This window comes from Eumetopias jubatus, unplaced genomic scaffold (assembly GCF_037043125.1).
Source record: "Eumetopias jubatus isolate StellerSeaLion01/CBP00866 unplaced genomic scaffold, mEumJub1_p1.0 scaffold_1, whole genome shotgun sequence".
NCBI lineage: Eukaryota > Metazoa > Chordata > Mammalia > Carnivora > Otariidae > Eumetopias > Eumetopias jubatus.
In genome coordinates this window covers 1,623,346-1,634,628 of record NW_028274807.1, presented here as the reverse complement: position 1 = coordinate 1,634,628, position 11,283 = coordinate 1,623,346, and the positions used below count along the sequence as shown (strand labels likewise).

The window sequence follows — 11,283 nt, the reverse complement described above, 5'->3', positions numbered from 1 at the left end:
AACTGTCCTCCCGGTGCCGGGCTGGGCTGCGGTTACAGCAGCTTCGCCAGGCCGGCCGCCCCTGCCTGCAGCCCCCGCCCCCGCCCCCCACCCCCGTGCTGCCCGCTAACACGGACGGGGCAGGCGGGCTGCTCCTTCCCGAGAACGGACCCAGGACGACTGGGCTCCCGGTGCCTGACCCACAGCTCTCCAAGTGCCCAGCTCTTCCCAGCAAAGCCGAGCAGCGGGTGGACGGGAGATGGCGCTCTCCCCGTCTCTGCCACCACGGCCTGAGGGAGACGGCACACCAAGTAGAACGAAACAATTGTTTTCCTCGAAACAGAAAATGAAGGTCACAGTCTGGACTGTTCGTAGTTTTCAAGTGGAAAAAAATTCAAGGGTGTGAAAAAGTTTCTAGGATTCCAGTTTTCTAGAAAATGTATTTTATTAATAGTATTTGAAGGTACAAATGGGCAAAGAATAAATACTTCATTGTTTCCCCTGCACAGCCGTAAGTGACGCCACGGGACCCTAGCGCGTGTTTGGGGTGGGTTTTCAAAGCTCAGGAAGAAGACACAGAAGCAGCCCCCGGGCTTTGGGCCGCGGCCTCGGCGGCTCACCCTGGGGTGTCTGTGGGAAGTTGGGGCTCCCGGTTAGAGGGGATGGGTGATGGCCATGCCCGAGGCCCAGAAGGGGTTTCCGGGCAGTGACACGAGCCCCGAGATTGGCAGCGCACTCCAAACCCTTCAGAGGCTGGGGTGACCGTGCTCCTCGCCCCCTCGGCCCCCAGCCCACTGCGAGGCAGGCGCAACCAGGCTGTCCGCCCCCTTCTCCGCTCAGTCCCTCCAAGGGGTCCCGCCCCCACCTGCCTCGGGGCCCAGAAGCGCCACGGCGCTCACCGGCGGCCAGCCCACAGCACCTCAGCTGGCCACACGGGCTCCTCTCCGTGCGAACCCGGCAAACCCTGAAAACCTGCTGGGGAACCTTCTGGCATCTGAGCCGGGGAGGAGAGAGAGCACTTCACTGGCCCCCACGAGCCTCAGCCCCAGGTCTGCAAGGCGGCGGCAGTCTGCCTTCCTGCCAACTTGTTGGGGGCCTCACGCAGGTCAAAGGGCAGAAGGAGCAGTACCAACAGGCTGAAACCGCAGCAGGTCCACGGGCATGGCCCTCGCTGCCGGGCACCCTCCAGACCCAGCCAGTGAAACGAGCCCCGCACCTCATGTCACACCGACCTTGCCAGCAGTGGAGGCCCAGGCTGACCCCACGTGACACATAGCCAGAGTCCCAGGCAGCCGACGGTGGGGGAAACACTGAGAACGGACACATGCCGTGGCTCACGTGGCCGTGGGCTGTGACTGTGACCCTAAAGAGTGAGGGTGGGGCGGCCCTGCCCACCAGCAGGGCAGGCGCGACCCCGAGGCCACACGTGTGCCCAGAGGAAGACCACGAGCCCGTGTGTGTAGAGTGTCCAGGGCGCGGGGCCCACAAGGGGCCAGCCAGCTCAGTAGGCGACCCTCCAGTGTGTGGGCTGCTCACACGCCACCTCCCGGTCCCCGCAGAAGCGGTTGTACGTCGTCCGGGGGTCGAGCCCAAGGATCTCTCTCTCCTCGTGGATCCGGAAAGAAAACGTAGAGACCGAGGTACCGATGAAGAACCTAACAAGCAAACCAGACGTCACAAGAGCCGCTGGAAGGAGCCCAGCACCCGACCCCTGCCTGACCTCTCGCCCCGCACCCCTGCAGCCAGGTGGGGGGAGGGGAGGTAGTGGCCGCAGGTCCTGCACGGCAGTGACTCGAGAACACTGCCGGACTCCAGCTGTTTAGGGCTCGGGGGGGGCGGTTGCTGAGAGCCAGGCTGAGGTCCCAGGGCAGAGAGATCACCCCCACCCCACATGCTCAGAGGAGAGGGCCGCCACCCTACAGCCTGCACGCACGGGCCCAGTGGTTCTGGGGATCCTGCAGAGGTGGGGAAACCGGCAACTCTCCTCTTAGCTTCCACCCCACTTGAAGCGTGCTGGCCTCCTCCCAGCCCTGGTTCCCCTGCTCTCCTCTGGGGTGGGTGTGCCTCCCGAGACAATGACGCACACAGAGCTCGCGCTGACCAGCTTTCAGGAGACCCTGGGCATGTTCTGCGGGGAAATGCGAGATGGAGGCTGTCGCCAGGCCCAGGGGAGCGAGACCCTGGGTGGGGTCCCTCCCCCGACACGGGGAGGGAAAGGGGAGCCCGGACCAAGTCTGACGGCGGTACCGGGGAGTATATGCCTACAGGCGAGGAGCGGACTGTTGAAACGGCGCTCCGTGTCAGCCTAGCCAACGCGGACCAACCGCCACGGAGGCAGACAGAAAACGGCAGAGCCGACGGCGGGCAGTGGTGCGGGGTGTGCACGGCCGGCCGGCAGAGGCACCTGGCGTGCGCGCAGATCCACTGGTCGATGATGGCCACGCCGCCGTCCCTGTAGAGCTCCAGCTCCTCCCACGTGGGCTCGAACCTCACCATCTCAGGCAACAGCTTCCTCAGCTCCGCATGCTCTGCAAAGCGAAGGAGAGCCGGTGACCGGGGGCTGCGTACGTGCAGCCAGCACCGTCCACGGGACACGCGCGCTCAGCCGCGCGCCGGCTCTGCGGGCTCAACGGCTAAGGTCAGGGGCACGGACACAGGATCCGGTGCTGCCTCCCGGCCACACCGCGGGCTCGCAGGTGCACCTGGGCCCGCCCAGGACGTGACAGGGGTCGGGGGACGGGTCGGCAGATGGAGGCAGAGCCGGAGCCGCGTACCCGTCCTGACGGCGTCCGTGGCCACGAACACCGTGTCCAGCTGGTGGGTCTTCATGAGGCTGCGGATCTTCCTCACGGCCCCATCCAGACTGGGCACGTCCTCTCTGTGGCCCCAGATGAAATCCTTTCTCCTCAGGTGAACTGCGAGGTACGGGCCCCCCAGCGAGGAGCCCAGCGTGACCTGGCAAAGGAGGACCGGGAGCCACTGGCACTCGGGACACCGGGGGACATGGGCCCCCACATGGCAGTGCCCCACCCACGGGCCTGTCTCGGGGACTCTTTGGGACTCTGGGGCCGGATGTCTTTCTAAGACCGTGAACTTGCTAATCACACAGACCCTTTATCTGAGTGAATTCAAGTTAATATAACCCTGGAAAAAACATGCACGTTACATTAAAAAAAACCACCCATTAACTGCATTTTCCCAGAAAACACTCTCCAAATGCCCTAAAAGCCCGGGGCTGGGATGTCGCAGCTCTGCTGGAAGGTGCCCAGCAGACAAGCGCCCGGGGGATCGCTGTGCCGCCCCATTGTACCGGAAAGCCCGAGAAACAATGCCCACGGGGAAAGCAGCGTATTCTTAGTTGAAAATTAAGTTATATGAAAACCAAACCCTTTAGAAGAAGCTCTCTGCAGCTCCCGTGCCACAGGGCAGACAGCGCCAACAAGAGAGTCCAGGTCTGCCGCCCTTTTACTCTCAGACTGGCGGCTGCCGCTGGAACCCGCCACGGTCTCCCGGCTCGCCGAGGAGGAAACGGACCCGAGCTGTCGCCCTGAGCTTGCGGGGGGACAGGGGGACTCTCCTGATGGGCGTCCGCAGCTGCCCCGGGACGGGCTTGGCGACTGCATCTGAGGGGGGTGCATGCGCGTCCCTGAGAACAAGTGGGGGGCGCTACCTTCATCTTGGTCCAGTCCTCCTCGAAGGGGATCCTGTCGGCCTCGTCCGTGGAGTTCAGGTACTTGCTTCTGAACTCGTCTCCCACGGCCCGCAGGTGCTTGGCGAACACCATGCTCCGCCGGGTCTGCGGGGTGCAGAAAGCCGCGTTGCTGAGCGCCCCGCCCCGCCCCCCAAGCAGGTGGCCCGGAGCCCCGCCCGCCTCCCCAGAGCAGCCCGACACTCCGACGGGGACGCCGAGGTCGCGACCCGGCACTCTCGGAGGTCAGATGAGGGTGGGCTCCTGAGAGTCTGGTAGTGAGGGGCCCTCGACCCGCACGAGGCCAGACGGTGCGCAGCGATCTAGGAGCACCGTCCCCACACGTGGAGCTTGCGATGCTGGGGCGGCCCCTTGCTGGAGGAACCCGGCTCTGCCCAAGAGCCCGTGGCTAGCAGGAGGGAGTCACCGTCCTCCCAGCTGGCGGGGGGGGGCATGGTGCCGGCGAGAGGCGGAGAGCCACGTGGGCGGTGATGACAAGGCCCCTCTGTGCTTCGGGAATGACCCACTCAGGAGACACCCGGGTCAGGTGTCCAGGGAGCAGCGGTCTCTCCCGGGTCCTCCCGACAGGTGCCTCAGCTCTGCCCACGGGAGCTCCACAGCCTTCGGACAGGGCAGACCCCCCAAAGCAGTGACGGCTGCAGAGGGGGCGTGAGGCCCATTCCTCAGGCTCCTGCTTGACCCACAGCGCCAGATGTGCGCTCGCCCCTGGGACGCAGACAAGCTGGCTAACGTACCGCTAACCAGCAGCATGGGGCTGGAGCTCACAAGATACAAACTGCATGTTTTTGAAAGTAAAAAACTCTTTTTCTTTCAATAATCAGCTCCCATAAATAACAAACCTATCGCCTGACACGCAAACATGCCAACCACGTGGGGCCCGCGCTGCTGCCCTGGGGCTGCCCCGAAGTGCAGAGCTGTGGTTCCCGCCACCCCCCCAGCTCCCCCCACCCCGCTGCACTCCCCCCACGCTGGCGGTCAGCAAGCGCCGCCTAACAGACGTTCACAGATGCGCCCCGAGCAGCGCCGCAGGGACCTCGGGGGAGGGGCACTCACGTTCCAGTACTCCTTCCCCCCATAGTGGTCGTGCAGGAGGTTCTCGGCTCTGTCCAACATCACCGACCTGTTTCCAAACAAGACAGAAAGCATTTAATCGTGAAGTGCTTCTATCGGCCTGCTCCAGGGCACATTGCGAATGAAGCTGAGAGCCGCCCGGGTGCACGTGGGCCCGGTGCCGGGGCCCCTCGGGGAGGCGGCTGCCAGTCTCCGCACACACTCCCGAGGGGGGGCTGACAGTTCCTAAGGGACTCTCAGCATCGGTGGGGCGGTCTCTCCTGTCCCAGCCACTGAGCTGGAGTCACCAAGTCCCCCACGACTACTGATGCAATTAGGAAAATAGACAAAATGAAGCAAACGAGTAAGATGGCCCCAGCAGCATACGGAGAAAGCCCCAGATGGAGCTCCCAGAGCACAGACATGGTCCAGTTCTGGAAGATCTGTGACTTTGTGGACTCACAGCTCAAGGGCAAAACCACACCAGAAGGGACACCTCGATCCCATTTGCAAACAATCACCTGAACGAACTTAGCATGTCTGCGTTTCTCAAGGCTCAAGCTCGCACCTCCTTCAGAGAGCACAGAACTCCTTCCCTGCAAAGTGAGGGCCAAGACAAGCCCCCTCCCGGGGCGATCAAGCAGCCCGAAGCATCAGAGCATGCAGAGAGGACAGCCCAGCAGGGGCCATGTCCATTCAGGCCAGGAGGGTACAGGGGCACCAGTCTGGGGGAGGCGCACGGCCTCCTACTCTGTCCCCGTCCCCATGTCCTGAGTGGGACGCGGTGCCAGGGAGGGGAGGGCTCAGGCAGGAGGTCACAGCTGCCCCTCTGGCCACTCCGAGGTCCAGCTTCGAGGAGGCGGAGCACGAGGGCTACCTGCAGAGGTGAGCGCAGGTGGGACCCGGGACGGGCTGGGGGTTGTGGTGGGCCACCTCCATACCCTCCCGGGCCTGCCCTCACCCTGCTTCAGCCCCACCTGGGCCATCACCCCAGCAGGTGACCTAAGAAGATCAGGCTGGCGCTCCCTTCCAGTCTGGCCTGTGCCCTCACTGCCCTCCTGCCCCCAGGACCGCACACACCTGCAGCGCCATCACCTCGGACGGGGCCCCGGGGCTATCCAGGTGTGAACCAGACTCCTCCGCCCACCAGCAGCGGGATGAGAGAGCAGGGCCGACGAGTTCCTGCCCGGCGGTGGCTGAGCAGCTCCGCGTGAAGCTGCACTCGCTGCCCAGACCCCCGAGCATGGGGACAGCCGCCCTAAACCCGGGCTCTCCCCAGACACGTGGCCTCCTGCTCTCTCCCAGTCCCGCCTCACTGTGGCGCAGGTGTGGGGTGGGGACGAGGTCTACCTCTCCTGTGCCCCCCACATAGGCCCCAGCAAGGAGGGTTCCGATGCCAGGCCAGCGCGCACGCGCGCACATGCTCCTTCACTGGCCGGTCACCGAGCGGACCTGCTGGGCACTCACCTCGCCGACGTGTTTCTCAGCAGTACAGGTGCCATGATGGAAGCTGATCCTTGAACGGACAAACAGGAGACGTTTAAAGCTCTCGTTTCTTCATAACCCCAAAACCATCCTCTGGAAAACAAGAGCCCCAGCGCCTCCGTTAAGCCTGTTTCACACACGCAACAAGTAAACCCAGACGCACAGGCGTATGGCTTCGTTTGACAAGGCAGCTACTTCTCTCAGGGAAAACCTACTGCTCGTGATGCCGGGTAGTGGGTTCTCGTGAGAACTCGGAAAGAAACCACGATCTCATCTGATTTGGTGGGACCCTGGAGCTGCTCTGGGGACTCCGGGCAGTAGTGAGGGCAGAGCCGGGCAGTGCGGAGGACAGGAGAGAAACGAGCCTCCGCGCTAGAGCGCGGACAGTAAAACGGCCCCGAAAACGGCCGTGGCCCTCCAACGAGCTCCCCGAACCCACTTATTCTGGTGCTTTGTCCACGGGGGCGGCTGAGGGGACAGCCCCTCCACGGGGAGGTCTTCCGACGGCAACTAGTCTGGGCGACCAGACCGCCACGTGCAAACGCACCGTAGCCGTGTCCGTGTGGCCCGCGCTCCCGCTGCCCCCCCCCCCCCCCAGGCCTCCCGCCGCGGCCGCACCTGTAGTACTCGTGCTTGTCTGGGGAGTACAGCAGCGGGTCGAGGCACGGCCGCTCGTCGACCTTCTCCTCCCAGGCCCCCTCTTTCCACCCCTCCGCATAACTCTGCAGGACATAAACCTGGTCGATGAAGGGCCCGCCCGATTCTGGAAGAGGCCAAGAACGACCGTGTGACAAGACTCAGAAGCTGATGCACAGGCACAGAGAAATCATTACTTCGTTTAATGCCACCCTCCTCCCTGCGGGACTGCAGAGAGCTCACGGGAGCAGACACAGGACAGAACAAGTGGCATCAGGGCACGAGGCCCTGAACGGCAGAGAGAGACTGCCTGGGGGGGCTGGAGCTCGTCCGGGCCCTGCCGCTCCCAGGGGCTCCCCACTCCCCTCTTCCAGCAGCTGCCCTGCCCTGGGCCCCCCAGTCCTCACGACAGTCACAGGCCCCACACACGCTGTCTTCCCCGCTGCCCCACAAGCACATGCCCCCTTCCCTGCATGGACCAGCCTCGCAGGGACTGCTCCCTTCAGGGCTCACCCCTGACCCCTGTGAGGCCATCCAAACCGCACCTCCCCAGACACTTGCCTGGCCACAGCCTCCCACCCCCAACAGCCCATAGCCCTTCTCACTCTCATTTTCTCCGTGCCACCCCTCCCCTTCTGGGTACTTCTGTCACTTGGTTTCTGCCTCCCTGCTCCCCACAGGAGCTCCAGGAGACCAGAAGTCTGTGTCCGTCCTACCCACTGCACCCACCCCACCTAGAACCTGCCGGCCACATCCACAGTGCTTAACAAAGACGCGTTCCAAGAGAGTCCAGTCACAAGAGAGCCGCATCAAGTGCAAGTCTGGTGTCTTTTCCACATTCCCCGCCCCCCGCCCCGCTCAGGGGCTGCACTGCTGGTGGGGCCTGGTCCCAGAGCTCCAGAGGCCTTCTGACAGGGACGGTGAGATGCCTGGCGCCCTGCTGCACACGTCCTGGAAGCCCGTCCCAGGACAGGCACCCTTCCCTCTCCCCCTCTGCAGGGGGAGACAGCTGAGCAAAGTCGAGGATGGCTGGGCAGGTGGAGGCAAAGCGGGTCTGCCTGCCCCGCCTGCCCCGCAGCATGTCACCCAGGATGCCCCATCTTCCTGCCCCCACTGGCCCTGCTGGTGGCTACAGGCTCGAGGCTTCAAGAGCAGGAGAGGAGCAGCCCCCCACCCAGCACACCCAGTGCCCCCACTGAGCACCCCTCACATGGCTGAGGCTCAGTCCCGTCCTGTGTCTGTCTGTCAGGAAAGCTGCACGGAGGTGAGGGGCAGTTTCTCTGGGAGGCTCCAGGACCCGTGGTTCAGACCAAGGCTGAGGCTGATTCCCAGACTAAATCAGACTAAGCACCCAGCGACACCCCTTGTCCTGGGTCACAGAAGGATGCATTCCAAGACTGTTTTTTACAGGTCTCAGAGTTTGCTTCTTCCCATGAACGAAGACACCAGGAGATACCTATATCGTGCCCTCCCCGCAGCGTTTACAGGCCTGCCCCGCCACAGAAACGTCCCAAAGTGACAGGGACTAAGGCGCAGCGAGAGCAGAACATGAAAAACGAAGACGTGGCAGCTGCAGTCCTGAGCTCTGCGGATCCTCACGCGGCCGGAGCTCAGCATCGCGTCGGCGCCTCCCTCTTCCAGGCTGATGGGGCGGCAAAAGTGTGTCCCTGCCTTTTAAGCTTATGTCTTCTAAAGAAAGCAATGCTAAACTCTGAACACCCTTGTTCTAAGAAAATCTTCAACTTCTCTCTTTAAAAAAATTAAATAGAGCAGGACTGAGTGGGACGGGGTGCACTATGACGAGTCTTGGCCAGCACTGAGTGAGGCATCGTGAGGTCGGCACCAAGCGGGCAGGGTGCCCTCCCTCGGAGACAGGAGGCCTTCTCTGCACAAGAGCACATCCTGCCGGGAGCAGGCCCGGCCTCTGCACCAGCAGCCTTCCCACCACAGCTGCGAGCACCCTGCGCTGGCTCTCACCAGCTGCCCCAGATTTCAGAGGCAAGGGGGCCCACGGCTCACACAACTCAGTTCACTGGGAGCTGGAAGTGGGAAACAGAAGCGGGGCCCCCACACCGATCAAGTGCCAGCACGACGGGGCTGACACAGACAGCCGCCACCACTGCCTCACCTGCAATGAACTGCTCGTACTCAACGACCGGGATGTTTCTGTTGAGACTCGGAAGGTCAAAAAAGTCGGCCCAGGGGATCCGGACCTGGTGAATGTCAGGGCTCTGCCAGTGATAGAGGCGGCCCCACGGCGGCAGCACCAGCACCCACTCCTCCGTCTTAAGCAGCGTCTTCAGGAGGGAGGCGACGCGGATGTAGACATCCCTGCGGAGGTTGAAGCCCTCGGGGGGGTTGACGTCATACAGGAGATACCTGGCGGGGGGCGGGGGGGGGGCAGGAGAGCGGTTCTTCAGCGCGGAGGCGCCGCCGATGCTTATGGTGCAGACCCTGGGCTTTCCAGGGGTTGGTAGTTCTCTGTAAAAACTCACTTAAAATACCAGTAAGAAGCCATTACGTGGTATTGCTCTGAACATTTTTAAATGAAAAATAAGTAAGCTTTTCTAAACAAAAACAGAAGAATGGCAATGTTTGTAGCTTCTGGAACTCCTCTTTTCACGCCCGCTTCCGCATCCCACGCGCTGTGCTACCACAGCTCGGACGGCCCCCACCCCCGGGCGCCGGCCCGCCCCGCCGGCGCTCGGCGCGGGGTCGCTCTGCGCCAGACCCTCGGGACGGCCGCACGGCAGACGCCCGATTCCCGCCCGGGGCTCGTCTAGCGGACGTGCCCCAGCCGCACGCGGCCCGAAGGACCCCGTGCGGACACACTAGGCTGGGCCTTCCCAGGACCCTCTCCGAGCGTCGCCTAACAGGGCCCCGGGCCTGCCCCTCCAGGCGGACCCCACAGCCAGCCCCTCCGGGGGCGCCGGCCGCAGCCGCCCAGGCCGAGCCCGGCTCGCGGCGCAGGCCGGAGCGCCGGCGGGAGCGCGGGCACGTCCCCGGGCCAGACTGCCGCGCTCCCGCGCCCGACCCCGGGTGCGCCCCGCGGGAGCCCCGCCCAAGGCGCGGACGCCCCTTTACCGTCTGCGGGACGCCGCCCCCGACAGGATGTCGGCCGCCGACTGGCCGGGCCAGAACTCCTCGCCCCAGGCCGAGGCCGGCGGCCAGCACGCCGCTGGGAGCAGCACCAGGAAGAAGACGCCGAGCGCCGCCATGGCCCCGGGCGGCCACGCACTTCCGGCGACCGCGCTCCGCCCCGGAAGCGCCCGCCCGCCCCCCGGGGCGCGTCTCCTGAAGCCACGGCAACGCCAGCCATGCGTCTTGCGTCATTGCGAGGCCGGGCGTCCACCCGGCCGAAGGCGCTGGCAGGCGCGTCCGGAGCGCGGACGTCCCCTCTCTTGTGAGCCGCGCGGGGTGGAGGCCGGGCAGGTGCCGGGCCTGGGGGCGGGGCTGGCCTGGGGGCGGGACTGGTCTGGGGGCGGAGCCAGAGGGCCGGGGCGGGGCCGGACTTGGGGGCGGGGCCTGTGGGCTGCGCGGGGCGGGGCGGGGCCGGCCTGGGGGCGGGGCCCGTGGACTGGGCGGGGCCCGTGGACTGCGCGGGGCGGGCCGGGGGCGGGGCTGGCCTGGGGGCGGGGCCCGTGGACTGCGCGGGGCGGGCCGGGGGCGGGGCTGGCCTGGGGGCTGGGGGCTGGGGCCGCGCCGGGTGGACCCGCCAGGCCCGGTGACCGGCAGAGCAGTTTCCGAGAAGACAAGGTGTCTCCTACGGGGGGGGGGGTGTCACTGTGGAAGACCGCAGTGCGAGGGCGTCCCCTGTGCCCGAGGGGCACAGGACATTGGAGGGGATGGGGTGGAAGCTGAATTTGAGGAGCTGGGACTTCGGGTCCGGGGGTGAGCAGGTCCTGTGCCCAACCCCTGTGCAGCCCAGGTCTGCACCTCCCTCCCCGTGTCAGGCTCTGCGGCGGAGGCGACAGGGGTCCCCTCAGGAAGCTCAGTCCAGTGGGAGGGGCCTTGCTTCCCTGCCCCTCGCTGCCACCCCTTCCTTCCCCAGCACCGCCCCAGGAGCTCCTCGCTCGTGGCACTCTGTTAGAGGTGCTTGACTCCTGGGGGCTCCTGCCCTAGGGGGACCGTTTGGGTGAGTGGAGTCACCAGTTCCTGGCTTGAAGTGCACCCTCGCCTGCCCAGGGGGAGGGCGGGCCGCAGCCTGTGCCCAGCAGCGAAGGGACCCCGAGGCGGGCAGTGAGGGAAGACGGAGTGCTGGAGACGTCCACGCCACGGCTCCTGTTCTGGGACCGCCGGTCTGCACGCTTCTCCTCGCATGCAGTTAGTGTCTTTATTGTTCAAGCCACTTGGAGCTGGAGGTGTCTAGACCCGGTGTGTTTGCCGGCTCTCCCTCGGCATGCAGAGCGCACGCCGTCACCTCC

At 64.9% G+C, this 11,283-nt stretch overlaps 1 protein-coding gene across 3 annotated transcripts; it reads right to left on the bottom strand.

Moving 5' to 3' along the window:
* Positions 1-405: 405 nt before the first annotated feature.
* POFUT2 (protein O-fucosyltransferase 2) lies at positions 406-10,107 on the bottom strand. 3 transcript variants are annotated; one of them, XM_028126520.2, is made up of 10 exons: positions 9,944-10,107; positions 8,988-9,238; positions 6,842-6,986; positions 6,206-6,316; positions 4,742-4,808; positions 3,650-3,775; positions 2,754-2,934; positions 2,384-2,507; positions 2,064-2,107; positions 406-1,634 (listed from the first exon to the last, which is right to left on the bottom strand). In XM_028126520.2, the coding sequence occupies exons 1-10, from the start codon at positions 10,075-10,077 to the stop codon at positions 1,000-1,002; spliced, it is 1,818 nt and encodes a 605-aa protein (XP_027982321.1). In that variant the 5' UTR covers positions 10,078-10,107; the 3' UTR covers positions 406-999. The 3 variants fall into 3 exon arrangements, with proteins under 3 accessions (XP_027982321.1, XP_027982324.1, XP_027982322.1); XM_028126521.2 differs by lacking the exon at positions 2,064-2,107 and having other exon boundaries at positions 1,389-1,634; XM_028126523.2 differs by lacking the exons at positions 6,206-6,316; positions 6,842-6,986; positions 8,988-9,238; positions 9,944-10,107 and adding exons at positions 5,260-5,615; positions 5,819-6,197.
* Positions 10,108-11,283: the final 1,176 nt, after the last annotated feature.

What these genes read in the sequence shown, in the direction of transcription:
- POFUT2 (XM_028126520.2), bottom strand. Translation starts at nt 10,077, where the DNA reads ATGGCGGCGCTCGGCGTCTTCTTCCTGGTGCTGCTCCCAGCGGCGTGC. An exon ending in GTACGAGCAGTTCATTGCAG is followed by an intron (nt 6,987 to 8,987) that starts GTGAGGCAGTGG and finishes GGCCTCTTCCAG; the next exon opens with AATCGGGCGGGCCCTTCATC. An exon ending in GACAAGCACGAGTACTACAG is followed by an intron (nt 6,317 to 6,841) that starts GTGCGGCCGCGG and finishes CTTGTTTTCCAG; the next exon opens with AGGATGGTTTTGGGGTTATG.